We start from the raw sequence: 25,672 nt of genomic DNA on the forward strand, positions 1-25,672 counted from the left end.
AGCTCCTCAATCCCATGATCACATGGGTGCAACTCGCATCCTCGCACTCGCACCCTTGCTTAAGTCTAAGCAAGGCAAGCGCCTTCCCCAGAGTATGAGGAGCAAGTTCCCCAGAGGAAGAGCATAGCGTGTACAACAACAAAATGCTCTTATTTTTATCAGTTGTTTTCATTCTTTCCTAGACCTCTTTTCTTTGCCAGGCAGATACTGGCCACATACTAAGCACTCAAAACATGCTTGCCTAACAAAAACATTAGATCCTAAGTAGAAGGGAAATTAGGCCAGTAATGAGCCGAAAGGAAGGAAATGAGGGCAGCCATTCTCCTGGTGCAGGCCACAAACATCCAGGGCCACAGCGCATCCACACTCTGCGCCAGCAGGAGATAAAAGAGCCACTGACAAAAGCTGCTTGTAGAAAAAAAAAGAAAAGCAAAAAACAAACAAAAAAAGGCTGATCTAAGTTAGCTGAACTAAGTTAGCTGAATAAACCCTGTAAAAATTAACATGCCAGAGATAAAAAGTAATTTTTATCTGCTTTCAGTAGGATAATATGTTGTTTGTAAAGTAATTTGCACACCACTTTTCTTCAGCCAGAGATATCATCATGTAACAACACTCAAACATCAACAACACACCTGCTCTGCAGGCCGGGCTGCCGTGTCCGATGACGGACGATCCTTCAAAGGCATATCTGCTTCCACAGAAGAATTAACTCTCTATTAAAATGAACAAATACATTCAGGGATTATAAAAACTTACAACTCACACTAGCCCAAATGAATCCTGCTACTAGAAAAACTTCTGTGTACAATTATTCATCAGCTCAAGGCTGCATTAGGCTTTCTGCAGCAATTAAAAAACCTTTGTCTTCAAGAAATTAAGTGCCATGTATTGCTCTTGGCTCTGCATGCTGTTTCCTCCAACTATATAAACACTGCCAGTGTAGCTGTGTGCTTTTGGGCAAGTCAGTCAACTTCTCTGATCCAGTTTCCACGAGGATAAAATCTGGAGGCTGGACTCTTCCCTCTAAGAAGGCTCCCTGCTTGACATTCCTGAGATTTCTTTCATGGACTCTAACACTAATTTAACATCTCTTCACCTAGAAATATGGAAGTTCAGAGGTCTGTGCAGAGACCCAGAACGCCATTCATTCCATTGAAAACTTGTATTTTTCTGCAGCCTCATCTTATTCATCCAAACACAATGGTCTCTATTTATAGGCAGAGCTACAGGATCTGGCTATAAAATTAACTTAGCTCCATGCTTGCAAGATGACGGCACAATCTCTTGGCAGTACCACATGCTGTTTCACCTTCAAGGAAGTACTGGCTGCGCACAGACATGTCCTAGTTGCTCTACGTGCGGGCAAAACAGTCAAGTACTGCAAGCCAGAGGTGAGCAAGGGCATGTTAGACTGAAGCACCTCGCCTTGCCAACCAGCAGATCTGCCTGGTTAGGAACGGAAACTGAAATCTGAACTTGTTCCCCAAATTAAACCCTCATCTTTCTCAAGAGCCGCAATTCTTCCTTGTCCCTCTCATCTGTAGCTCTTCTCTGTGACAGAGGACATGCCAACTGTGTGGCAGTCCAGGATGCCAAAGGCACAGCAGCAGCACAGCGCCCAGGCTCTGCAGCACAGGCTGATGAGCACTGTGACTTCCAGCTGCCAGGCAGACCCTTGCCTCATCTGCGGGGTTCTGTGTGACCTTGGCAGCAATTCTTTTGCATTACAGAACTTCTGAACAGCAAGCAAATAGAATAAACAGATTACCTGGGCCTTGACCAAGAGGGGCTTCAAACGCTCCAGAACTGCCGCCTCTACCTTGTCTGCTAACTGGGTGGCAGAGACACTGGAAATAAAATAAAAATTTCAGGTCAAAAGCCTAGTTTGCATGCTGTCTAACTACTCCAGATGAAGAGAAATCAAATGGTTATAAAAACCAGTGTTTCTCTAACTACAGTGCCCATACAAACCCCCTAGGAACCTCGTTAAACTATAGATTCTGATTCTGTAGGTCCCTGGGATGCCTGGACGCTGGAGTTCCAATAAGCTCACAGGTGATACCACTTGGAATACAGGGCACAGGCCACAGCTGGACAAGCATGTTAGGTTCCCACGATACATTACAAAATAACAGTTTCTAAACAGGCTAAACCACAGAAATTAATTTTGTTCACTTTAAAACCCCCACTAGAATAACAGTGGAATTAGATACAAACCCACAAAAACAGGAAGGAAAAAAATTGTACTAGAAGACAACAGACAAAAGTGTTAACTAACTTAGCTGACCCAAGAAAGTTGAATTTCGGGCTAGGGGAATGCAGGAAGTTGAGAATCACATAGTCTGTGCTATTGACCGTTTTCAGCGGGCACATTACTGGCAGTACCAGGTGTTTCTAGGAAAACTGGGAGGAGGTGGCTTAAAATAGAAGAAAAGAGCCAAGTGGCACTTGGAAAGTGAGGTCCCCAGGGGCCCCTGCCCAGCTTCACACAGTCTGACCACTGCCTCCCTCTCTCTCTGTCCCGCTGCTCATTCTCTGAAGGGTCTCCGGTCTAGGAGACACCAATCACAGTCAAGGCTGAAAGTACTGTACTGAAAAGAAGGGGGCTGAATGCTGAGCAGTGAGACCCACAGCCCTCTCCCCAATTCCTAAGGCACCTGTGTCCACACTTTTATGCTCTGGGAAAAAGATCAAAAACACCCCCACCCCCCCCTACCCCCACCCCGCCGCCCGGTAAGTCTGACCCACTTGGAAAGTAAGAGTGAAAGATTAACAAGAGGACCCCCGACAGTCCATCCAGCTGGCCCAAGGGCAGCACAAGTTCAACAATGTTTTCAGCAAGTGGTACTGAAGTGGACAGATATCCACAAGGGAAAAAATGACCTGTGATCATATATAAAAATTAATTCAAAGTGGATCACAGACATCAAAGCAACAAAGTATTTAAAAGAAAATACACAAGAATATCTTTGAGTTCACAAAAAACCTGTTCAAAAAAGACAAACTTCTTAATCATAATTTAAAACTTCTAGTCACCATTAAGGCGATAAAGATAATCATTATGTACTGTAAATATGAACTAATAAAAAAAGATACAGAGCACAAGCCCACACTGGGAGGATGCATCTGTGGCACGTACACCTGGCAAGGGACTGCATCTCGAAAATACGCAGTGGTACCTTGGTGCACGGACCTAACTCTTTCTGCTCTTCTGGTTGCAAACCAGATTGGATGAGAAGCAAGTCAAATTCAGTGGTTTGGGGTCAATGTTGATTTTATAGAGAAATTTGATTTAGTTCTCATCTAGTTCAGTTTGTGACCAAAATCATGGAATCAAGTGAGTGAGTTCATGAACCAAGGTACCACTGTAAAGATCTCAAATCAGTAATTAAGAAACAAAAACAAAACACCAATAAGAAACTGGCAAAAGACTTTAATGGATATTTCACAGTAGGCACTAGAAAAGGTACTCATCATTAGTCATCAAGGAAATGCAAACAAAACCACCAGCAGGGGTACAGTTGCCAAGACTGGCGAGCCAAACATGAGCATGGATGTGAAGCAACAGTGCAAGACTCCGTGCCTTGCTGACAGCAGGATAAATGTTACAACTGCTCTGAAAAATCTGTAATGCCAGTTTTAAAAAGTTAAACAACCACCTATCCTACGGCCTAAAAATCTGAGTCCTAGGTATTTAGCCACAAGAAATGAAGTTGTATTTCTAAAACTTTATACTAACTACAAGTGGGAAATGATCCCAATATTGAATCACAGAATAGACAAATAGAATGTAGTATATTCCTGTAATGAGCTTAATCCAGGAATAAAATGGAGTGAACTATATTGATATAGGCACAATGTGTGAATTTACATTATCTTGTTAAGCAAAAGAAGCCAGACACAAAGCAATGGATCCTGACAATTCTGTTATCTGAAGCCCTTGAAGAAGGAAAACTATTTTACAGAGACAGATTTCAAAAAGTGCTGCCTCCTTAAGGGCTGAGGTACCATGGGATAAGGGAATAACAGTATGAAAATGGACTACCATTCTAGGTTGATGGACATTTTTTTACCATGACTGGGATTTTGTTGGTGCATAATGCATCTTTGAAACTCACTAAACTGTACTTTAAATCTTTTGCATCTCAATATATGCAAAGTGTATCACATCTCAATATATGCAAAGTGTTAAAAAAAAAAAAAGCCCCTAACACTAAATACTAACACCAATACAGTTTCCAAGCAGCAATCAATCCCTACATTTATATATCACAAGACAGGGAAGCACTGCTAGCTGAGAAAAGAGAGGCCTTAAAACAGGGCAAAGTAGGGGAAAGCGTAGCTTTCACACCTAGAGTGAATGCAATGCATCCATGGAACAGGAGACTAGTAAGTAAGAGAAATCTGGAGAGCACAACAGAGCTCTCAGACTTTACAAACCCAGTAGCAGAAACAACAAGCCCAGTAAGTGAAATAGTAAGTGTGAGGAAATCACTCCCAGGTGGCAGGTGGAGGTATGGGAGGGGAGGAGAAAGGAACTAGGAAAAATAAGGCAGACAATCGGCAGCTTTGTGCAGACTGAAGGTGATCTGGAAATGGGGAAGGCGAGAGGGAAGAGGAAGTAATAAAGATGAAGATGTGACAAGTGTGTGTTCCCCACCCATGATGGGTACATTCATCATGTGCTGCAGGCACACTCTAACAAAAAGCTTTTAAGAAGAATAAGGAAAAAAACGGAAAATCAGAAGACCAACCCAGGAAGTTCAACATCAAACAACAGGAGATGCAGAAAGAGAGAAAAGAAAAAAGAGGCAAGGAAAACATGTAAAACAGAGCAAGAACATTTCTTAGGATTCAGGTAAATAGGGCCAAGGATATAGCACAGTGGCACAAGTGCCAGCCCGACAAGCGTAAGGTCACGAGTTCGATCCTCAGTATCAAGAAAAAAAAAAGAATTGAAACAAATAGATGGCCAAATGAAAAAAGGTCTCCTGATAAATGGAAATACATACACATCCAGTCCTACTGTAGAAAAGAAGAGTTTAAATTTCTACAGAAATATCAGAAAGTAAGATTCAGAATTCTCACTGGAAGCAAAACAATGAGAAATGAGGTGATGCTTTAAAAATTTTGATCCAACTTCCTCTGAGTGGAGAAAAAGAATAAATATATTTCTTCTATTATCCCTGTTAAGTACAACTAAGAACCCTAGATATTAAATATAAACCAAAAGAAGGAGATTTGGAAAGGCAAATGAAGGTGGACAAGCTGGGGACTCTGGGACCAAAAGAATGACAGGGGGCTGGGCTCCCTGGTGTCTGCTCGTCTCCAAAGTAGATCCTGGAAAAACTAGCAACCCAGAAAGGCGAATAGACACATAAACAGAACATAAAATAAAAGCCCACGGCTTTAGTCAAAGGTCCAAGAAAGGCACAGCCTAGGAAGACAGAGCAAATAAGCTTAAATTAAAACTAAAATAAGCTTAAATTAAAGCTTAAATTACAACAGCTAGGTATGGCAGCACATGCCTGTAGAAAAAATCTCGGCACTTGGGAGCTGAGGCAAGAGAATTACCAAGAATTTGAGCCCAGCGAGTTTAAGGCCAGCTTGAACTACAGCACAAGGCCTTGTCTCATAAAACCAAAACCAAAACCAAAAACAAAAAACAACCACCTGGAACTGAGAACCACTCCAAAAATTAGGCAATTTTGTACAAAACAAAACATACAACGAACATACAACACAGCAATCACACTCCAGGCATTTATTCCAAACAAATGAAAGCTTACATTCATGTAACGTGAATGTTTACAGAAATTTTATTCACGCTATCTCCAAACTGGAAATGAGCCAGATGTCATCCGATGTTTAACCCGATGACTGGTCAGGCAAATGCTCGTATCCCTGTGTCACAGGCTGCTATCCAGGTGCAACGACCCGGGTGAAGCTGATTGCGGAAGGGGAAAAGCCAGTCCGAAAGGTTACACGCCAACATTTCCACTTACGTAACAATCTTGAAACAAAAGGGATGAACAGGGAGAACAGAGCAGTGGCTGTCCTGGGTCACTCTGCCACGCAGTGGATGCAAACAGAAGGGAACAGGATGGCTGTTCCAGGGGAATGCTGTGCATCTCTGTGGTAATGGAAATACCACTGATTGCACGTGTGCCAATCCAGTGTGTCTTCACTGTGTCAGTGTCAACACCCTGGCTGTAGTATCTACTACAGTTTCCCAAAATGTTACACTGGGGAACCGGGTAAAGGGAATCCAAGATCTCTCTGTATTATCCTCACTTCATGTGAACGTACTTTTTTTTTTTTTTTTAGCTAGGGACTCACTCTATAGTTCAGGTTGGCCTTGAACTCACTATGTAGCCCAGACTGGTTTCAAACTCATTAAGATTCTCCTGTCTCAGCCTCCCAAGTGCTGGGATTATAGGTCTGTGCCACCACACCCGACCTGAATGAACAATTATCTCAAAAAGTTAAATAGTTCCACTAAAATATTCTTCAATGCAGAATTCTACATCCGTCTAGACTATCAGCAAACATGAAAAAAAAAAAAAAAAACAGTTTTAGACTTGAAGGGTATGATTTCTCATTGCTAAATTATGATGTGATCTATTAAACAAGCAAGTACAGGAAGGAAGAAGACAGTGCAGTGTGGGAAAGCACAGAGCAAGCCGGCCTGGGTGGGCGGCTCACCGGGCCTGCTGCTGCTGGACTTCCTCCTCTTCCTGGGACACAGAGGGGCCAGAAGGAGCTGAGAACAGGAGCACGACAGGTCGGCCGCTTTCCCCAGTCAGGCTTCTGCCAGAAGGTGGGGGCCACAGCCCCTGCCCCTGCCAGGACTCACTCAAGAGCTGGCATGCTGATTCCTGGGCTGGGCTCCTAAAAGCCCCAAGGAAGTGTGGTCAGATTGTGGATGAGACTCTGTGGGACCTATTTTCTCTCACGCAGCAGCACTGTTTTCCTCGTTCTGCTAGACTAGTGCATCTCAATTTTCAAAATGTAGAGGTATGCTGGGTCAGGTGCACCCGGAGGTGGAGGGTTCACGAAGAAGGGTAACAAGAAGATAACACAAGAGCCAGGGCAATGGCTGCTTTAGGGAAAAATGGGGATGAGGGGAAGAGGCACAATGGGGGCTTCTACGGTACGGCGATAGTCTATTTCTTGGTTGTTCCTGGGGACGCATTTTGTAATGTTTGTGTTGCATATATGCATCTAGAATGTCCTTCTGTCTATATATTTAATTTTTTAAACAAAAAAATCATCAAACAGATATACGTAGTTCAGAGGATTATCCTTTTGCTACATGGTTCCAAGTAGGAAGGAGTCATAGGGAATCCAATTTCAGGACAATCTAAGGTCACTCCTTCTAACAGCGACAGATGACCAAGGGATGGACTTCCTGCAGTAGTATGAAGCGTCCCATCACACAGAGTGTATATGCACATGCTAGAAGTCACTCTGTGGAAACATTACAGGGTCCCTGGAAGAATCAGTTGGGGGAAAAGGACCCTCCACATTCTAAGAGTCTATGATTGTATCACTTGAAATCTTAACTATGTTTTCAACTTGGTCCTCTAATGACAGAATCAAAGCCTTGCCACTGGGATTGAACACACTGTCATGAATGGTCAAATAACACAGATGTTTCAATAAATGTTTTATTTATCTGACTGTAGGGTGAATGATTATCACAGCTGAAAAAACGAGCCAACTGTAGCAGCAGCAGCAGCAGCAGCTCTAAATCTTTAACCAACTTCATGCCTTGTAGTTAGAGAGTAACAGTCTTGAAGGAATGAATGGAAAAAACCCAACCTCCATTGAAAACTGTAGACTGCACTCAAGCAAACAAGTGAAACCCAAGCTCTATGCATTCACCCACGAGTAAAACACACACATCACGTGGACCCTCCCTGCCCTTAGCAGGGCTGGCACTGGGCAGGGGAAAGGAATCCTTGAGACGGTACAAACGAAGAAGCAAACAGAAGAGTTTAATATTTCACAAAGGGCTGTGCTCAAAGGATAGATGTTCCTCAATTTTCCATCAAACTCTGCAGAGGGAAACACTTCCTAAAAAATAAGCTGTACCAGCTATGCACACATGCAGGTGCCCGCTCACCACTTCATGCACATATTCACCTACTCGTATCACGGTTAGGCTTGGACAGTCTCAGCCGTCAAAGCTGTCTGGCTCACTGAGAACAGACAAGCATTTCTCAGCCACCCTCAGAAGTAAACATGTACCTTAATTTGTGGAGTCGATCCATTTCTTCACTTTTTAGTTTGTTCAATTCCTTCGTTCTTCTGCTAGTCTCAGCATCAAGCCAGTCGAGCCTAGAGGAAGAGCAGAGTCAGTCCAGCTCTCCTCAGGACAGAGTCCGACTCGCCCTGTTCTAGCCTTGGCTCTGCTGCTTGGTCCTGAGGTGGCTTCACAGCCCTCCCAGGAGGCAGGAAGCCGAGAGGCACTGAAGAGCAGCTGGAAATGCCCACTTCCGCTGGTTGTTAAGACAATTAACGATATAGAATATGACACTCTTAACTTTTTTCTGCCTCAGCCACAAATACTTACCTCTGTCTTTGCATTCTGTCCATTTCTCTGGCTTTTAAATCTTCTAGTTCCTTCGATCCTTTGGAAGATTTGGCATCAAGCCAAGCAAGCCTAACAATACAAAAGAGCCAAACCAATTATGCCCAGTGCTGCAGGGCATCACTGCCACAGAAACAGCAAAAGGGAGGGAGCCCATTCCCTCACCAAGCCTTGTTTCATTCAAGACTCAGCAAGACATGTAACGTCTGTGTGCCTGCAAAAGCATTCCGTATCATGTCTCCTACACAAAGAAATTTATGCATAAAAAGCACTTCGATTAGTTTGCAGAACAAAAAAATGTCAAGAAAGCCAGGCAATGCTGTACTTCGGAGTTTTTGTTAGGCTAAAACAAACCCTACTGTATCGTCAAGTCTAGACAAAGAAACAGAACCCCATGTAGGCATAACAAAATAAAAACAAAAGGGAAAAGTTTCCTCCAAACGATGCTATTGTATACAAAAGTGGTTTGGTTCTTTGGTTTGGGATACATGGATATTATCAAATTGTTTAGTGACTGCACTTTTATTTTTAAGCTGTAGGCTCAAACTTGGTCTCACGCATGCTAGGGAAGTGCTCCAACACTGAGTTATACTCTCAGCCCTAATGATTCATTTTTATTTTGCTTTCCCACAACTGGAAGATAATTTCAGCCAAACAAACACTTAGTGGCCTGTTGTTCTCAGCATAGCCCCCATATTTAAGTCCTAACTGCACAAGTCCTGGTTTAATTTCTATCTCCCTCTGTGAAACCTGGATTCTACTGCTAGAAGAAACCTCTCTGCCTTCTAAATTCTCTCAGTTCTTAGGATATATACAGTGCTCTGGTTTAAGTCACAGCTAATTACATATTTTTCCTACTGACTCTAAAAAGCAGGGGCTCGGATTATGTTTTGCTCGCCCCTTTCGTTTAAGGTCTTCACAGAACTCACGAACTGTGTCAGATATAAAACTAGCATAATTAACGTACATATAATTTTTGAATGAATGAAATCAGGAATAAAAGAGGGGCTCATGTAAGCTGCATAGTTTAACAGAAAAGTTTAACAATCTATATTTTAAGTAACCAACTTTAGATGTGGGGAAGACAAGAAAGGGTTTACTTCAGTCTATAAGAGAAGTCCTTTCATTTTCAAAGACTTGAAAAGCACCAGCACGAACCTGGCCGCCTCCTGCTCTGTGGCACCCGTTGGCTGGCCTTCCTCTGAGACACCTTCCTGGTGGAGACACTCTTCTTTTGCAGCATTTCGGGGGCTGCGCTTCACCTTTAGCCAGGCAGCGCTGCACGGAATGGAAGGGTACCTCTGTCATCCTTCCCTCCCGGCCCGGGGGAGACGAGAGCATTACAGTCATGGTGACCCACACACAGGAAACCTGAAGGTCGGGGAGACCGAGGTCCTCCTGCATTCAGACCCAGTGTAGGGGGAGAAGTTTCTTTTGTTTCAAAGGAGCAGTTACTATTTAAAGGGGAAAACAGATGTAATTACAGAATACAGGGTGAACTGCAACAAACCTGCCTTAATATGGAGGGCTGAGCAGTAATAATATTCCCTGTTACATCCTCACATGATTCTTTACGAGGCCTAACACAGCACAGCGAGCGGAGAAGCCGTCCGGGTCTGCTGACATACCCGCACTCTTAAAGGGAAACCGCTGTGCACTGGGTTTGCCATGCCAACTTCAATCCATTTACGCTTTTATGGGCTTACTAACTGAAGTCATAACTCTGTGAAGACCTGACTTCAGTATCAAGTCTGTGATACAAGTAAGACCTTACACCGTCTCAACACTGCTTCTTTCCCTCACAGTGGGGCTGATGGCTAAGCGCTGCCACTGAGTTGGAACCCTGAGGACCTGAAGGGGAGATCTCTTACCGACTCTGTCATCTGATGGCCTCCCTACAGGCACAGTCTTCAGTCACGGACTTTCCCCCTTGTTCTCCTTACATTATAGGCTTGGGCTTGTTCTCTATATTATTCTACCCCTCTCCTTTCCGAAGTGTTATCAAGAACCACTGAGCCATGGCTAACAAGCTCCCCTTTAACTTTAACCAAGTTTCCCAAAGACTGCTCCCTACTGGGCTCTGCTCTCCCTGGAAGACAATGCCTTCCCTATGGCCTTGTGGAATGACAGACAGCTCCTCACTCTCTACGTGCTATGAATGTGGGGGACAAGACATGAATGCCAGCATTTTCCAAACTGTCCCCTGAAGTTTAACAGTGTCAGTGGATTATGTCTAAATGTTTAGTCATTCAGCAAAGATTTGATGGTTGCCTATTACGTGCCAGGCAATGGGCATTAAATTTAAAAAGACAGCCTCAAGGAACCAGAAGCTGCTGGGGGAAGACACAAGGGAAGCCCTGATCTTCCTAAAATGACACAGATCCACTAAGTACTGGAGTGCCCCTTGGGGAGCCAAGCCACTCCAACTGCAGGCAGGCTGAAAAGGAACCAACAGGCCCTGAATACAAATTCTAATGTGCACTATCCCACATGAGCACTATCACTGTTATTCCCTCTACGCCACAACTACTACTACTACTACTACTACTAAGCATTCCTGCTTTCACTTCTTCCTCTTCTCTCTATTTTTGCTTTTGTTTGTTTGTTTTTTGGTGCTGTTGGAGATTAAACCAAGGACTTTCACACTGACTACATACATTTTTTAAAAATTTTGAGACAGGGTCTTGCCAAATTGCTAAGTTGCACAGGCTAGGGCTGAACCTGACATCCACTTGCCTCGACTTTCCAGAATGCTCAGGTTATAGAAGTGTACCACCACACCTGGCTAACATTTCTTCTTAACAGGAAGAATTAAAGCTGCCATTCCCACCCACGGGGGATAAAGACACTCCCACACGCAGTGGGTCCTTGAATCTGCACATACCATTTAGGAGATGCTGGTGGGGAGGTGGGGTGTGGGGGTATCCAGGGAGCCCTGTGGTCTCTCACAGGCTGTCGGTTCATTTTTAACCTGGATGACACTGTTGTCTGATGCAACCTGTTCCTGCTGTGAGGTTGGCCTGGTCTACTTATTTCAGCTTTGTGCAATCCCTGTAAGAGGTAAACATGAATTAAAAGGCCAAACATGCATCAAAGACACTCTGGTTTCAACCTCTGACTCAATAAAGTACCCAGGGCTTCTACGTTGTTCATGTGCCCATTCAGCAAACCTAAGAAGAAAGCACTGTGTAGGCACTTAGAGAAGGGTATAAATTACACTGAAGTAACCTGGTGGTAGTGTTGAGGAAGAGAACTCAAATGCCTGGCTCTGCCATCTTTTTATCTATATAAACTGTATTCTTATTTATTTATACATTTTTTTCCTAATTAAACTTTTAATGTTTCAATTCCATATTGTTTAAAGGGAAATTATAAAACATTCAGTTAAAATACTTAACCTCTCCGAGCCTTAGGTCTAAAAGGTCTGAACAACGCTATCTGAAGAAGCTGCAGAGCAGGGGGCTCTGTCTCTGAGAACACCGAACTGAATTCTTATAGACTCAGTCCTGACACCTCTGCAGCCCCTAGTAGAGATATTTTCGGGAAAGAAAGAAGGACTTGACCTTAAGCCATGAGCTGTCAGGGACTGGTGATAAATGTTAATGCTCCCTGTTCTGGGGCCATCTGACATACACAGGTTTGCTCTAGAACCCTTTGGACAGCACCGCAAGTGGCATCCACACAGTATGGCTTCCTGTAGTAGAAGGTACTCTGCTGGCCAGTTTTGCATGGTAGTCCCTTAAGGAAAATTTAAATAGAAGTCTAAAATCTAATGTGGTTTCAAACCAAGTTCTAACTATCCAGCTGACTTCCCAAGGTATATTAAAGAGCACTTATCCAAGACGCTCTTTAGTATTTAGGGACTTGGGGGTGGCAAGCTTTTTGAGACAGAGTCTCTCTCTATAATTAAGGCTGATCTTGAGCTCACTCTTGTAGCCCAGGTTGGCTTCAAACTCAAAATAATCCTCCTGCCTCAGCCTCCTGAGTGCTTGGATTATAGGTGTGTGCCACCACACCCTATTCAGTGATTATTAATGAATAGTAGTTATCACTTTTGCAGCAACCAAATCTTAAGTCCTCTTAAATCTCATACTTTCAAAGCAGCAGCAGAAAACACACTGCATTCTAAAATAGCCTTCTCAATTAGGACCACGGCATCAAATTAGTTAGGAGCTTACTGAACTAGGACAAGGGACAATGCCCTGTCCTAGTAACAGTATTAAAAACTTTTTTGGTTAATAGGCATGAACGACCTGGAATTAAAATAAATCATCTTACATTACCAGACTCAAGAGCTCTGGCACTCAACTACCTGAGAAATAAAACACTAGCCCCATCAACTAGCTAATATGAAACCGAACAACCATGTACTAAATTAAAATCTAAATGGGTCAAAGATCTGAATATTAAAACAGAAACACTAAATCTATTGGAAGACAAATTGGGTAGAAACCTTGAAGACATAGGAGTAGGTAGAGAATTCATGAACAGGACTCAAACCACACGGGAAATACTTCCCAGAATCAATAACTGGGACCACTTCTTATTAAAAAGTTTCTGCATGTCAAAAGAAATCTCCAGCATAGTGAAAAGAAAACCCACAAACTGGGAAAAGATTGTGTAAATGGAACTCTCTCTCAGACAAGGGACTCTTGTCTAAAACATATAAAGAATTAAAAAAACTCAAACCCCCAAAATTCAAAGATCCAATCCAAAAAATGGGCATCTGAGATGAATAAGCACTTCTCAGATGAAGAAATACAAATGGCAAATAAATACATGAAAAAATGTTCATCATCATTGGTCATTAGAGAAATGCAAATTAAAACCACACTGAGATACCATCTCACTCCTGAAAGAATGGCCAGGATTAAGAAAACCAACAACAGGGGCTGGGGATTTAGCTCAGCGGCATAAGCACCTGCCTTGCAAGCAGGCAGTCGTGAGTTCGATCCCTGGTACCGATAAAAATGAAAAAGACCAAAAAAAATTGAAAAAAAAAGAAAACCAACAACAACAAATGCTGGAGAGGCTGTGGGGAAAAAGGAACTCTCCTACACTGTTGGTGGGAGTGTAGACTGGTACAGCCTTTGTGGAGGTCAGTCTGGAGATTTCTCAAAAAGCTGGGATTGGAAGTCCCATTTATTCCAGCTATTCCACTTCTAGGCATATTCCCAGAAGAACTGAAAGCATCATACCACAGTGATATATGTGCACCTATGTTTATAGCAGCACAATTTGTAATCGCCAGATCTTGGAAACAACCCAAGTGTCCATCAACTGAAGAATGGATAAAAAAGTTGTGGTATTTCTATATAATGGAGTATTACTCAGCTATAAAGAAGGATCACATTGAGATATTTATCAATAAATGGGCGCAGCTTGAGACCATACTCATAAGTGAAATAAATCAATCTCACATGTGTAATACCAAATAGTTTCCCTAATGTAAGTAATCATTCAAATATATAAAAATATGTGGTAATCATAATTTCCCATTATGTGGCCTTGAAGCCTTATAAAGTTTTCACTTATTAATTGGAAAGGCTTTATTCTGGGCTTCTTGATATGGAAATATTTGAAGCTATAGTAAATGAAGTTTTATTCAAATATTTCAAGGAAAAAGACAGACACTATGGTAACTACTATTAAGTCAGGTTATTTGGTGGTGAAGCACTAGGTTGCTGAAACAGTCATGCTTTGACCTCTATTGCTATATTGTTATGTCCTCTTTTATCTCAATCTTTCCCTTATTCATGAAAAAAATTATTTAGTTAAAAAAAACAAACAAACAAACAATGGCAGATTAATATGAGTGGGCTGAAAGAAAGAAATGATTTCATACTTGCTGCGATCCTGCTGGCTCCAGAATATCTTTTTTTCTAAACAGCACGTTCTCAGTTTTAGACTTCTTCTTTGCTGCGCCTGCTTTTGCCAGGGCCAATGCCTCTTCTTTGAAGTTTGTAGTTTGGTCTAGGACAAGTGGGGCTTCCTCCATAAGGATACCCACATCTAAGCCATCAAGCTCACTCTCCAACCTCGCCGTCACTGGAAGCTCTGTATCAGGCTGACGCTTATCTACATGGAGATTTCACAGAGTTGAACTGAGAGAAATACTACTCAAACACACTGGTGAGAATGATTATCAACAGAACATGCTGCTCCTCTTATGAACACTATTATTTTAGACCCAGAAACCTAAGCATCATGGTTGACTCCTAACCCTCAGATTTATCCATGTTCCTGGCCCCTGGGGGTTCACACTGAAACATCTGTTGCACTATCTCTGCCTTTCTTTCCTTTCTGCTATGATCTGCACTCAGCACTGGAGTGCACTTGACTGTAATAAGATCCTGATACCTGGGTCATCTTTGGTCACATCTTCACTTGGCCACCAAAACTGCCTTTCTAAAATGCAAATATGTAAGTGTCACTTCTCTATTTAAAAAGCTCCTAATATGATACAGAATAAAGTTTGAATACTACTCACAATGTTCAACCTGTAAATGGAAAAGAACTATATCTGTCTTTATTTACAAAGCAGATAAAAGTCTATACAGGAAATACAACAGAATCTGAATGCAAAATCAGCGTAATTAAATAGAGGGCTCAGCAAGGTTTCTAATCATAAGACAGATACTACAAAAGCTATATCCTCCCCACAAATCAAAGTAACAAACAGACTTAAATCCCATTAACGCTGACAACAGAAACTATAAGGCACTTAGGAAGAAATCTAATGAAAGATGTTTAAGACTCTTTTTGATGTTAAAGACTTTTACAGAAAAATATTAAATGGTATTTTCAAGGGCATGAAAGAAAACCTGAAAAAAATGTCTTCATGAATGAACAGAACACTGTACAGGCATCAATTCACCATAAAGTAATCTATAATTTCAAACACATACCCAATTAAAACTGATTTTTAATGGATCTAAACAGGTCAATTTTAAAATCCATCTGAGGTCTAAAATTCCAGAATTGTCAAATAATTCTGAAGAAAACAACATGGTAGGGAGTTGGGTAGGTGTTTCTCTATGAAAGACAAGCTCTTAGAGACAGACCTGTAACAATAAAGGCAGGGTGGTGTGATGCGGAACAAGCAGAACCAAGGAATGTGATGGCTGGGACAGAGCAGGGAGCAGCAGCTGGATTGTGCAGAGCACGGCTAAGACACTGGCCTCTACAGGTAATCATAAAACCGGGACTCTGCCTCCCAGCGACCAACACCTAAACTACAAGTGAAATAAAAATGTAAGTGTAGGAAGAACATTTTAAAGCTTGAAGAAGAAAATATGAGAGAATATTATCATGACATCAGTGCAAAAAAGACTCGAAAACAATACTGACACAGCTGAACTAAGTTACACTAAACTATAGCTTCCTTTGGAAAAAAGATACCATACCGAGCCGTGGATTCAGCTCAGCAGCATTAGTGCCTGCCTGGCAAGCACAAGGTTGTGAGTTCGATCTCTGGTACCAAAAGAAAAGCAAACAAACAAACAGGCAAAATACCATAAAATCAACAAGTCAAAATCTGGAAGTAAGAATTTGTAATACATATAATTAACACAGTATTAGTATCTAATGCTATAAAATATTTCTGCAAATCTCTAAGAAAAAGAATCCTACGAGAAATAGGCAAAGGATAAAAATTAGCAATAGATAGAAACTATGATTTTTCAATAAAATATGAAAAGATGACCTACTTCACTAGTAATCAGAAAAAAACTAAGCAATGCGTTCCCATTTTACATCCATCAGAGCAGTGGTTAAGTATAACAACACCCAAGTTTAAACAAGGAAGTGGAAAAGCAAGCATTTTCACAAACTACAGCATAGCAGGAACCCGGCTCGCCCGCTGTGGAAACAGCTTGCTGCTCTGGTGAGGTGCAGATCTGCCCCACCGCAGCCCAGCAGTCACCTCTGCAGGTCTGCAGGTGCCTGCTCAGCTCGGCGACAGACGCTCCCACGTGCGCACAGGGAGAAGCGGCGCAGTGTAAAGCAGTATTTTATATTTTTATGGATACATAAGTTGTAACAGTATAAAAATAGAACAGATTTCTAATAATAATCAATAACCTCTAGAGAGCAGGCGGATAAGGATGATAATAAAAATATTAGAAGGACTTTAACTGTACCTGTCATTTTAGTTTTGAAAACAAATTTCTAAAGTAGATGTTTAAATCTGCATAGTGAATGCTCAGTGTTTATTAGTTTCACTCTTTTGTATGTTTAGAATACTTAATACTTAATAACCAAAGGAAAACTATATTCAGAATTCTTCAACAACAGTAAATGGAGACTCAGATGACTCTGCGTCACTTCTTTAATCAGATGCTTTTCAAAGCCACACATTACACAGCAAGGGAACATAAATCAGAAGAATGCTAAAACTGAGTCACCAGTCTGTAGTTTATTTATTGATTCCCAAGCTGACATACAGCAAATCAACTCTGACCTGCAGGTTCTAATACCACAAGCAACTAAGTCAGATAGAAATAATACAGTCAACGAGGGACTGGTCTCTTAAGGAAGTCAGCAGAAAACATACATCAGAATTGCAGCAGGAGGGCACCTGAAGAAGGCCAGGCCCAAGACAAAGATGCAGTAGCCAAGCCTGCTTATCTAAGAGATAAACAACACGTGCTGCGGCGGCACCTACACTAAGAGATAAACAGTAACCCAAGATTATGTTAGAATTAGGTCCATTAAGTCCAGACACCTAGGTGTGTGACCAGAACAGCTGGACCCATGCTTTCCCCAAAATGCTTTCGTTTTAGAAGTCACAGATAAGCCAAGGGGAATGATGCCAGCCACATGGCCTTGCTACGTTACTCATTTCCCTATTGCATCGATATTAGCCAAATGGCTCTACTTGTCATCCTACAGGCTGCTGGTAGTTTGAACCACCTTGTGTCCACATTGTGCCCACACTGCAACTTGGCAGTGTAAATTAACCCTAAGAAAAAGGCCTCCATGGCAACCTGTTTTCAGGACCTTTCTATCTCTTAGAACCTATTTCTTAACAAACCTTTCCTACTTTTACCCTCCACTGTCCCTGGAATTCTTTCTTCAATGTCAGGGGCATGAACTCAGCACATCTGACATCTAACAATTAGGAGTTACACCTCCTCTGTATCACTAACCCCTTTCAGCTATGATCTGCATATGTCAGCATGGAAACGCAGCCCAAACTCAGGGGCAGCACAGTCTGTGGACCTTGCTGGGCGGGGGGAGGCTCAGTCCTCACAGCTGACAAGTTATACTAACGCAATCAGCCACTGCAGTAACATTCCAGAAGCCACTAAAAACTGCACCAGCCAACAATTATGTAAATCACAGAGAGATGATTCAACCGGATTCAATCATGGATCCCAAATGATGAGGGTACACAGAACTTTCTATCCATGTGGGTCCCCATGATATTTTTTAGGGGCCAGGTGGGGAGGAAGAAGCATTAAGGAATCAGATTGTAAAATTAGGTTAAAGTGATATCTAAAATAGAAACAGAAAAATGTGACTTTCCAGAATACATATCATAAGCAAAAAATTTTTTAAAAATAAGAAGGTAGGGCTGGGGATTTAGCTCAGCGGCATAAGCACCTGCCTTGCAAGCAGGCGGTCGTGAGTTCGATCCCTGGTACCGATAAAAATGAAAAAGACAAAAAAAAGAACAAAGAAGGTAACCACATTCTTTTCCATGAGCAAATATATTAAATTTTCAAAGCAGTCAGCAACCATACCTCAATTTATAGAGATGATTATATCCTCACAACTTGCACAGTGATTTTTCCATGTGTAATTATCATTTGAGTCTCTCCATGACATACTCCAGAGGAGGTGAAATAATACTTCAGTGCTTTGCTCAGCATCACAAGGACAGTAAGCAGCACAGCCAAGCCTTTCTGACCCCTGGTTCTGGGCTGAACCCCCTCGTTCTGTCTTGTCGAAGACTATGAAGGAATTCCACACAAACTTCCCAGAAAACTAAAGCTTCCGTTTCCCTCACCACACAGCATTCATTTATCTTTTCCAGTTGGAATATGCCTAATGGAATACAGCCTTTCTTAGCAACTGGGGCATTATTATTAACTAAAAGTAAACATCCTTACATTTTCACAACATTTAAAATTATCCAATTTGCTACCTATAATCACTAAGTCACACAGACCAAGGACTATGATCTCCATTTTACAGATAAAAAACTTAAGGTTCCAGTTGATTCAGTTAGAGTGACTTAATCACAGCCTTGGCAGAGTTAGAACTGGAACTGGGGTCTCATTCTAGTTTTCTCCATTTGGCTTTCCTACCATTGTTCCTATAGTGGGTTTTAGATGATAGGTCTCCAGCTTCTCCTCAAAGCCCAACCACACCATCCACTCATCAGCCACAGGCATCTCTTGACTTTGTAACTCACATAGGAAAACACATCTGTGTGCAGGTCTGGAATGTTCTCTGCACTTCTTCGGGGCATCACAAGTGAGTTAACCTGAACCCAGAGCCCAGCTTCTTCAGTATCAGCTGCTCAGAAGTCTTCTAGTACAACTTCCGGAAGAACATGGCGGATAGATAGCAGCAGCTACGGAGGCTCTCTGAGATACCCTGCTTAAAATCCAGGAATGGTGTGGTACAACGAGTCCTAAGCAAGGGGAGATACACCCTGCCGAACCAGGAATGAACTAAGCTAAGAGAAACCAACTGGAAATCCAATCCTGGTGCTATAACAGGAACAGATAAAATCTCAGCATGGAAGCTAGAACCTGCCCCACTGGAAGCCACAATTTGAATTTTCTGCTGCCACTGCTGCATCCAAATCTGCAGGGCAGGGAGAGAGACACGCGAAAGCTCTGAGAGTGGGAATCTGCAAACGGAGTTGAGAGCAGGACTAACAGGGAGCCCTACATCGACTTGCAGTGAGTGAGCGGAACGGGGACCCTTTCATAGAGTAGGAGGCTCCAGCAAAGGGCATAATGGGACCAGGCAGACTTGCCGGAACAGGGTGCTGCAGTGACATTAGTTGCATGTTCCCCTCTCAGGCAGGATTGGTGGGGAGTGCCTGGCCTGTGTGACGCCGCTGACTAAGACCCAAACCAGGCTAGCCCAAACCAGGTCCCAGCACCTGGAGGTGCACACTAGTGGTGAAGCCTTTGGTAGGTTGACCTGCAGGGGCGGGCCCAGCAGAGGCTGCCCAGGTCTGTGTTTCTCTAGTACATTGCAGTGGGCAGGAACACCTAACCGGTGCAATTCAAACAAACTGTAACCAAAAAAGAGAAAAAAATTGGGCCTCCTACATTTGCTTGTATAGAAGGAACAAAAAGTATGGGAAGAGGGGGCAACAAGAAAGGGTCCTCAGTCCCCAATCCCGAGAACACTGATCCACGAAAGGGAAACACAAAGGAAGACAGAAAACATGCAATATCAGACACGGCACCAATAGGCATAAAGCGATATCTCCAGAGCCTCATAGACAAGTTTAAAAATGAAGTATATAATGAAATAAAGCAAGATATAAGTAGAATAGTTAGAGAAATGCTAAGCACCGCCCAAGAAAAAACAGATGGTGGAATGGAAGAACAGAAAAGAAGGGGAGAATTGTTTGATGGAGAAAATAGAGAAAACATAGAATACGTGAAGCAGGTTCAAAGAGATTACCAGGAAACTAAAAACTCTATCAAAAGCTGGCATAACAGCTTGAAAGAAACTCAGGATAGATTATCTGAATTGGAGGGCAGATTTGTAATATGGGAGCATAAAATGAAAAATTTCTTAAAAATAACAAGAAAACAAACAGCAATAATACAAAGGCTAGAAGATGATAAGAGGATCTATAACTTAAGAATTAAGAACATAAAAGAAGAAGTAGGGACACAAACAGATGGACTACAAAATCTATTCACAGAAATAATCCAAGAGAATTTCCCTAATTTAGCAAAAGGTAAAAATACTCAGATGTATGAGACATACAGGACCCCAGCCACCTATAACCCAAACAGAGCTACACCCAGGCATATAATAATCAAAATTCCAGAAATCCAATATAAGAACAGAATATTAAAAGCCATCAGAGATAAGAAACAGATCGCTTACAAGGAAACACCCATCAGAATTACAGCAGACCTCTCGGCAAAACCATCAAATCACAAAGAGCGTGGGGGGAAATAATTCAAGCTTTGAAAGATAACAACCTCCAGCCAAAATTGATATATCCTGCACAACTGTCCCTAGAAATTGATGGAAAAACAAGGTGCTTCCAGGATAAAGAGGAACTAGGGGAATTTGCAACCACCATTTCAACCCTACAGAGAATACTGCAGGATATTCTAAAAAAGGAAAATATCAAGACTTCAGAAACAGTGGCAGGGAGGCCACAATGAATGGAGCAGAAAGCAAAATGAAGAAGACAAACTGACAAGTAACGACAGAAAAAGAGCTCAATAGAAATGAGGCAGAGAAGATTGGATGGTAGGAACAGCTATTTTGGAGAAAACAAGACATCCTAATAGCTAGTGCCTATTTAGTATCATCTTGCTTTGAAGTCCCATCAAGCTTTTATTCTTCTGTCTCCATCAGTCTTAACAGGTTGTATCTTATTGGATTTTATTATATGTGATAACATAAGCAAAAACTTTTATAGACAAGGAGATTATGCAGAAACCATTGTTCATTTTCTGATAGTTGGTTCTAAATATTCTGTAATACTGTCATTCTCTTGAATGGTTTTACACTGTCTTGATATATTTGGTGGTACAGTATACGAAGTTATACTCAAAGATTTCAAGAAAAGAGACACTATGGTAACTACTTTTACGTCAGGATATCTTGTGATGAAACACTATTTTGCTTAAATGGTTATGCTTTGACCTGTGCTGTTTTGTTGTTATGCCCTCTTTTATCTCAGTCCCCTTTTCAAAAATTATTTACTTTTTTATTTTTATCATTTTAATTAAGGGAAAAATAAAAAAAATAGCAGGATACATTATAGTAACCCACTTTGATTTCCTATTAACTTGATTTGAAACCCTGTATAGCCCTCACCATATTGCTTTGACTGATTTTTCTCTATTCTGCTTTGCTTGATAGTACCAAGTTCAAAAGTATAGGCAAAACTGTAAAGACAATAAGGTTCATTATGACACCCATTCTGGTTGACTATTATCTTCTTTTAAAGTCCTGTAAGGTCTCCAATGTTTTGGTTTTATTTTTTACTGTTTTGTTCAATTTTATTATAACTGATGATATAGGCAATTCTTTTGAAGATAGCAAGAGGTAGTATGGTAACCATTGTTGATCACCTTGTATTTTGTTTTTACATTATGTATTATGTCCATCCTTTTGATTTGACTGACTCTCTTCTGTTTTGTCACATTTGGTTTTACTCTCTTCAAAAAAAAGTAATAAGAACTGTGGGAATAATAAAACCCAAAATGTGTAATTGTCATTGTACAAAAGAGAGGAAAAGAAAGTGCTCTAAAGAATATAACTGCATATATATTTAAGTGTAGAAGATAGATAACCATATTACTGAGGTTTGTTGGATCAACCATATTACTGAGGTTTGTTGGATCAGTTTTGAGCAAAACTGTTTCCAGTATCACTGTTTGAAAGTCCACTTTATATGCTTTAATTCTGTAACTTGAACAACTATTTCTAAGATAACAATATGTAATCTATTAACTAGTGATTTCTTACTGTTTATTTTTTCTGAAATTCCGTATAACTTGTACCCTTTTTCTGTTTTTTTTTTCCTTTTTCTCCTTAAATAAAAAAAAAAGTCCCCCCACAAAAAAAGAAGTCTTCTAGTACTGATCGTACTTCTTCATGCAGTCTTTTGACAAACACCTGTCTACCTAGGTTCCACATCTGGACTGGCCATAGAAGGGATAAAGACAAACAGTATGTAAAGACACGTTGACAAATGTAAACTTCGGTGAAAAGAAGGCAGCCGAGGGAAGAGAACAGCCCGCTGTAGTGAATAAATACCTAACCGTAATTGAGTCAATTAGACTTTGGACTGCGATGTTATATATGATAAGAAAGTAAGTATCTAGTCTCTGCCCTGGTTTCTATCACAGAGTTCCAAACCTTTCAACTTCCCCACTAAAAGGGAGGTTTTTTGAGTTGAGGGGTCTCACTATATTGGCCAAGCTGAGCTCAGACTTGCAATCCTCCAGCCACAGCTTCCAAGTAGCTGGAGTAACAGGTCCACACCACTGAGCCCAGAAGTTCTAGTATTTGATCATTAACACTGGTTCCTGGAACTTCCTGGGACAGAGAAGTTAAAGTCTGTTCTAGAGAGATGACATTTGCAGGCTCCAGGAAGGGGGCTAGTCACCAGAGACCAAGCAGGTCAGAAACCTGCAATGTCAATCTAGCTTCCACTCTCTGGCACGGGCAGAAAGGTCTGAGTCTGAGTTACAACTGCTCGTGCCTACAGGAAATCCCTGGTCCCTGGGGCCTGAAGCGCTTCCGGACTGCTGAATACATGGAGGCTCCTGGAGAGTGGTGTCCTGGAGAGGCCAGCAAGGCTCTGCGTCCCTTCCTACATCCCTGGGCGTGCACAGCTTTCCCATCCGGCTGACCACTTTATAACGTACTTCAAACAAGTGAGGAAATACAGTAAAGTGTCTCCTGAATTCTGCTCAATTCAGAGACGGTCACAGACTGTGACTTGTGAGGGTATCTGCAGTGAGAGCAGCCTTTGGCCACTGGGGCCTCAACTCCAGCAGGTCGCGTGGGAAAGCACTGAACTCCAGGAGAACACCACGGAGCGAACCTGCAGTTATACTCCTGCTGGAGGTAGAACCTATGCCATTAGGGTTCACAGAACAGCAGCTGATTAATTAGAGAAAGACTGGGCGGATACATACTGTTCAAATCATCAGAGAAAAATATTAAACAAGGAAACTCTGATTAATATTTTCCAATAGCTGGGTGTAGTGGTCCACGCCTGTAATCCCAGCACTTGGGAGATTTGAGGCCAGCCTGGGCTAAACAATTAGCTCAACGCCAGCCTGAACTACATAGTGAGACTGTGTTTCAAACAAACAAACTAACAAACAAGCAAACCAAAATTGCAATAAAAACATTGGTAAATGAAAAACATAAGGTAGAACAAAGTTCAACATGTCATTAATCTCAGTAAATAAAATACAGATTTCTAGGGCATGGTGGTGCATGTCTATAATCCCACCACTTGGGAGGCTGAGGCAGGAGGATCTCTGCAAGTTTAAGGCCAGCTTGGGCTACATAAGCGAGTTCAAGGTTAGCCTGGTGAGACCCTATCTCAGAAAAAAAGAAGAAAAACTCTACCATAGGGTACAAAAACCAACAAGAAACTATTTACAAGAGACATTCCTAAAAGAGCAAAGAAAGGCAACATAAAGAGATGGAAAATGTTATTCCAAGCAAATGCCAAACAAGCTAAGTAAATGAAACAATGTTAACATCAGACAAAACAGAATCTAAAGTGAACATAAAGAGAAATGTTTAATAATGAAATATAAAATCCATGAAGAGATTTAATAGTCAGGGACTCAGATACATACATGTAGCAGCACACTTTGAAAGACAAAGAAAATAGTCACAGAAACACAGAAGTCTCAATATCCCGGGAAACCTTAACACAGCTTTGTTCCAATCACCTACAGATCAAGTAATAAAAACAGAAAAGGTTTGAAAGGAAGAAATAAACCAATGGTTATGCGTAGATGAGTAAATACACACAAAACAAAAACAAAGATCACTGGATACAAAGTCAATACATAAAAATCAACTGAATATCTATCAACAGTAAGCATTAGAAACTGAATTTTCAAAAAGACACCATTTGTAAAGGCAATAAAGATATCAGTACCAAGGAACACAGCTAAGGATATATGAACAAGATCACACACGTGCACACGCACATAAAGTGTGCAAGGCGACCTAAATGTGGAGATACACCCTGCTTACAGAGTGTAAAGATACCAATTCTCCTCCCAAATGTAGTGAGAGAGGATTTTGGAGTGAGAGAGGATGTTCGGCAGAAATTAGTAAATTCTGATTCTACTGTTTCTCTGGAAACCCTAACAGGTGGGACCAGTCAGGATGCTCTGGGAAAGCACGCGTGAAAAGTGTTCTCCTGGATTATCGCGCCTTGGAATAATTTGGGAGCGCAGTACCAGCCTACAAACCAATACTCAGATCATAGGAAGGAAAGGAGGACCCAAACACTGCCCTTCTCTGTGTGGACACGCGGTCCCAACAAAAGGGCACTGCCGGCCACATGGTAGGAAGAAGAATCTTTGCAACACACAGGACTGGGTCAACGTGATTTGGGAAAAAAATCATACGTTTCTAGAAACAAACAGAAAATTTACTTCTTAACCTTGACATAGGGAAAAGCTTCTTAGGATATAAAAAAATAAAAATGGAGAAAACAAAGAATATAGGGAAAGACTGATTAAGTGAACCATTGCGAAGTTAAGAATTAGCTTATTGGGGCCCAGGATTTAGCTCAGCAGCCTAAGCATCTGCCTGGCAAGCGTGAGGTGAGGAGTTTGATTCTCAGTAACCCCCCCTCAAATTAGCTTATTTCTAAGATATGTATAACACATACCACTGAGAAAGGTTCATATGCAGAATATTCACACAAAAATAAACAAAAATCAATGAAAAAGAGATAAACTAGAGACATAGTTCCATGGAGAACATTTGCCTATTATGCATGAAGCTTGGGGTTTCATCTCAGTACAGCAAGAAAGAAGAAGGAAGAGAAGGGAGGGAAGGGAAAGAAGGAAGAAGAGGGGAGAAAAATGAGAAAGAGAAAGGAAGGAAGACAGAGAAAATGAAAGATTCAAGAGGTACAGAATGAGCCAGGCACGGTGGTACAAACCTGAAATCTTTGCACTCGGAAGGCCAAGTAGGAGGACTGCCACCAGTTTAAAGAGACTAGTGTCTGGCCTACAAAGTGAGTTCAAGGCCAGCCTAAACTACAGAGCAAGACTCTGTCTCAGAAAGAGACAGAGAGAGACAGACAGAGAGAGAAGGGATGGCAACAGAATTGAACTGGTCTTTCACAAAAGATATCTA

The 25,672-nt window shown here is 41.6% G+C and overlaps 1 protein-coding gene across 5 annotated transcripts in view; it reads right to left on the reverse strand.

Annotated features, from left to right (window-relative positions):
• Positions 1 to 25,672, reverse strand: part of Kiaa0753 (KIAA0753 ortholog) — an 81,311-nt gene that overhangs the window by 21,194 nt on the left and 34,445 nt on the right. For all 5 annotated transcript variants that reach the window (XM_063250991.1, XM_063250992.1, XM_063250990.1 and 2 more), the window contains 7 exons: positions 14,445 to 14,677; positions 11,484 to 11,650; positions 9,758 to 9,877; positions 8,582 to 8,671; positions 8,257 to 8,346; positions 1,772 to 1,850; positions 636 to 716 (listed from right to left, as the gene is read on the reverse strand). In XM_063250991.1, coding sequence (XP_063107061.1) covers positions 636 to 716; positions 1,772 to 1,850; positions 8,257 to 8,346; positions 8,582 to 8,671; positions 9,758 to 9,877; positions 11,484 to 11,650; positions 14,445 to 14,677 — 860 coding nt within the window. The remainder of the gene's footprint in view (positions 1 to 635; positions 717 to 1,771; positions 1,851 to 8,256; positions 8,347 to 8,581; positions 8,672 to 9,757; positions 9,878 to 11,483; positions 11,651 to 14,444; positions 14,678 to 25,672) is intronic.

This window comes from Cavia porcellus, unplaced genomic scaffold (genome assembly GCF_034190915.1).
Source record: "Cavia porcellus strain 051 isolate PalLab524CR breed Dunkin Hartley unplaced genomic scaffold, mCavPor4.1 scaffold_6, whole genome shotgun sequence".
Taxonomy (NCBI): domain Eukaryota; kingdom Metazoa; phylum Chordata; class Mammalia; order Rodentia; family Caviidae; genus Cavia; species Cavia porcellus.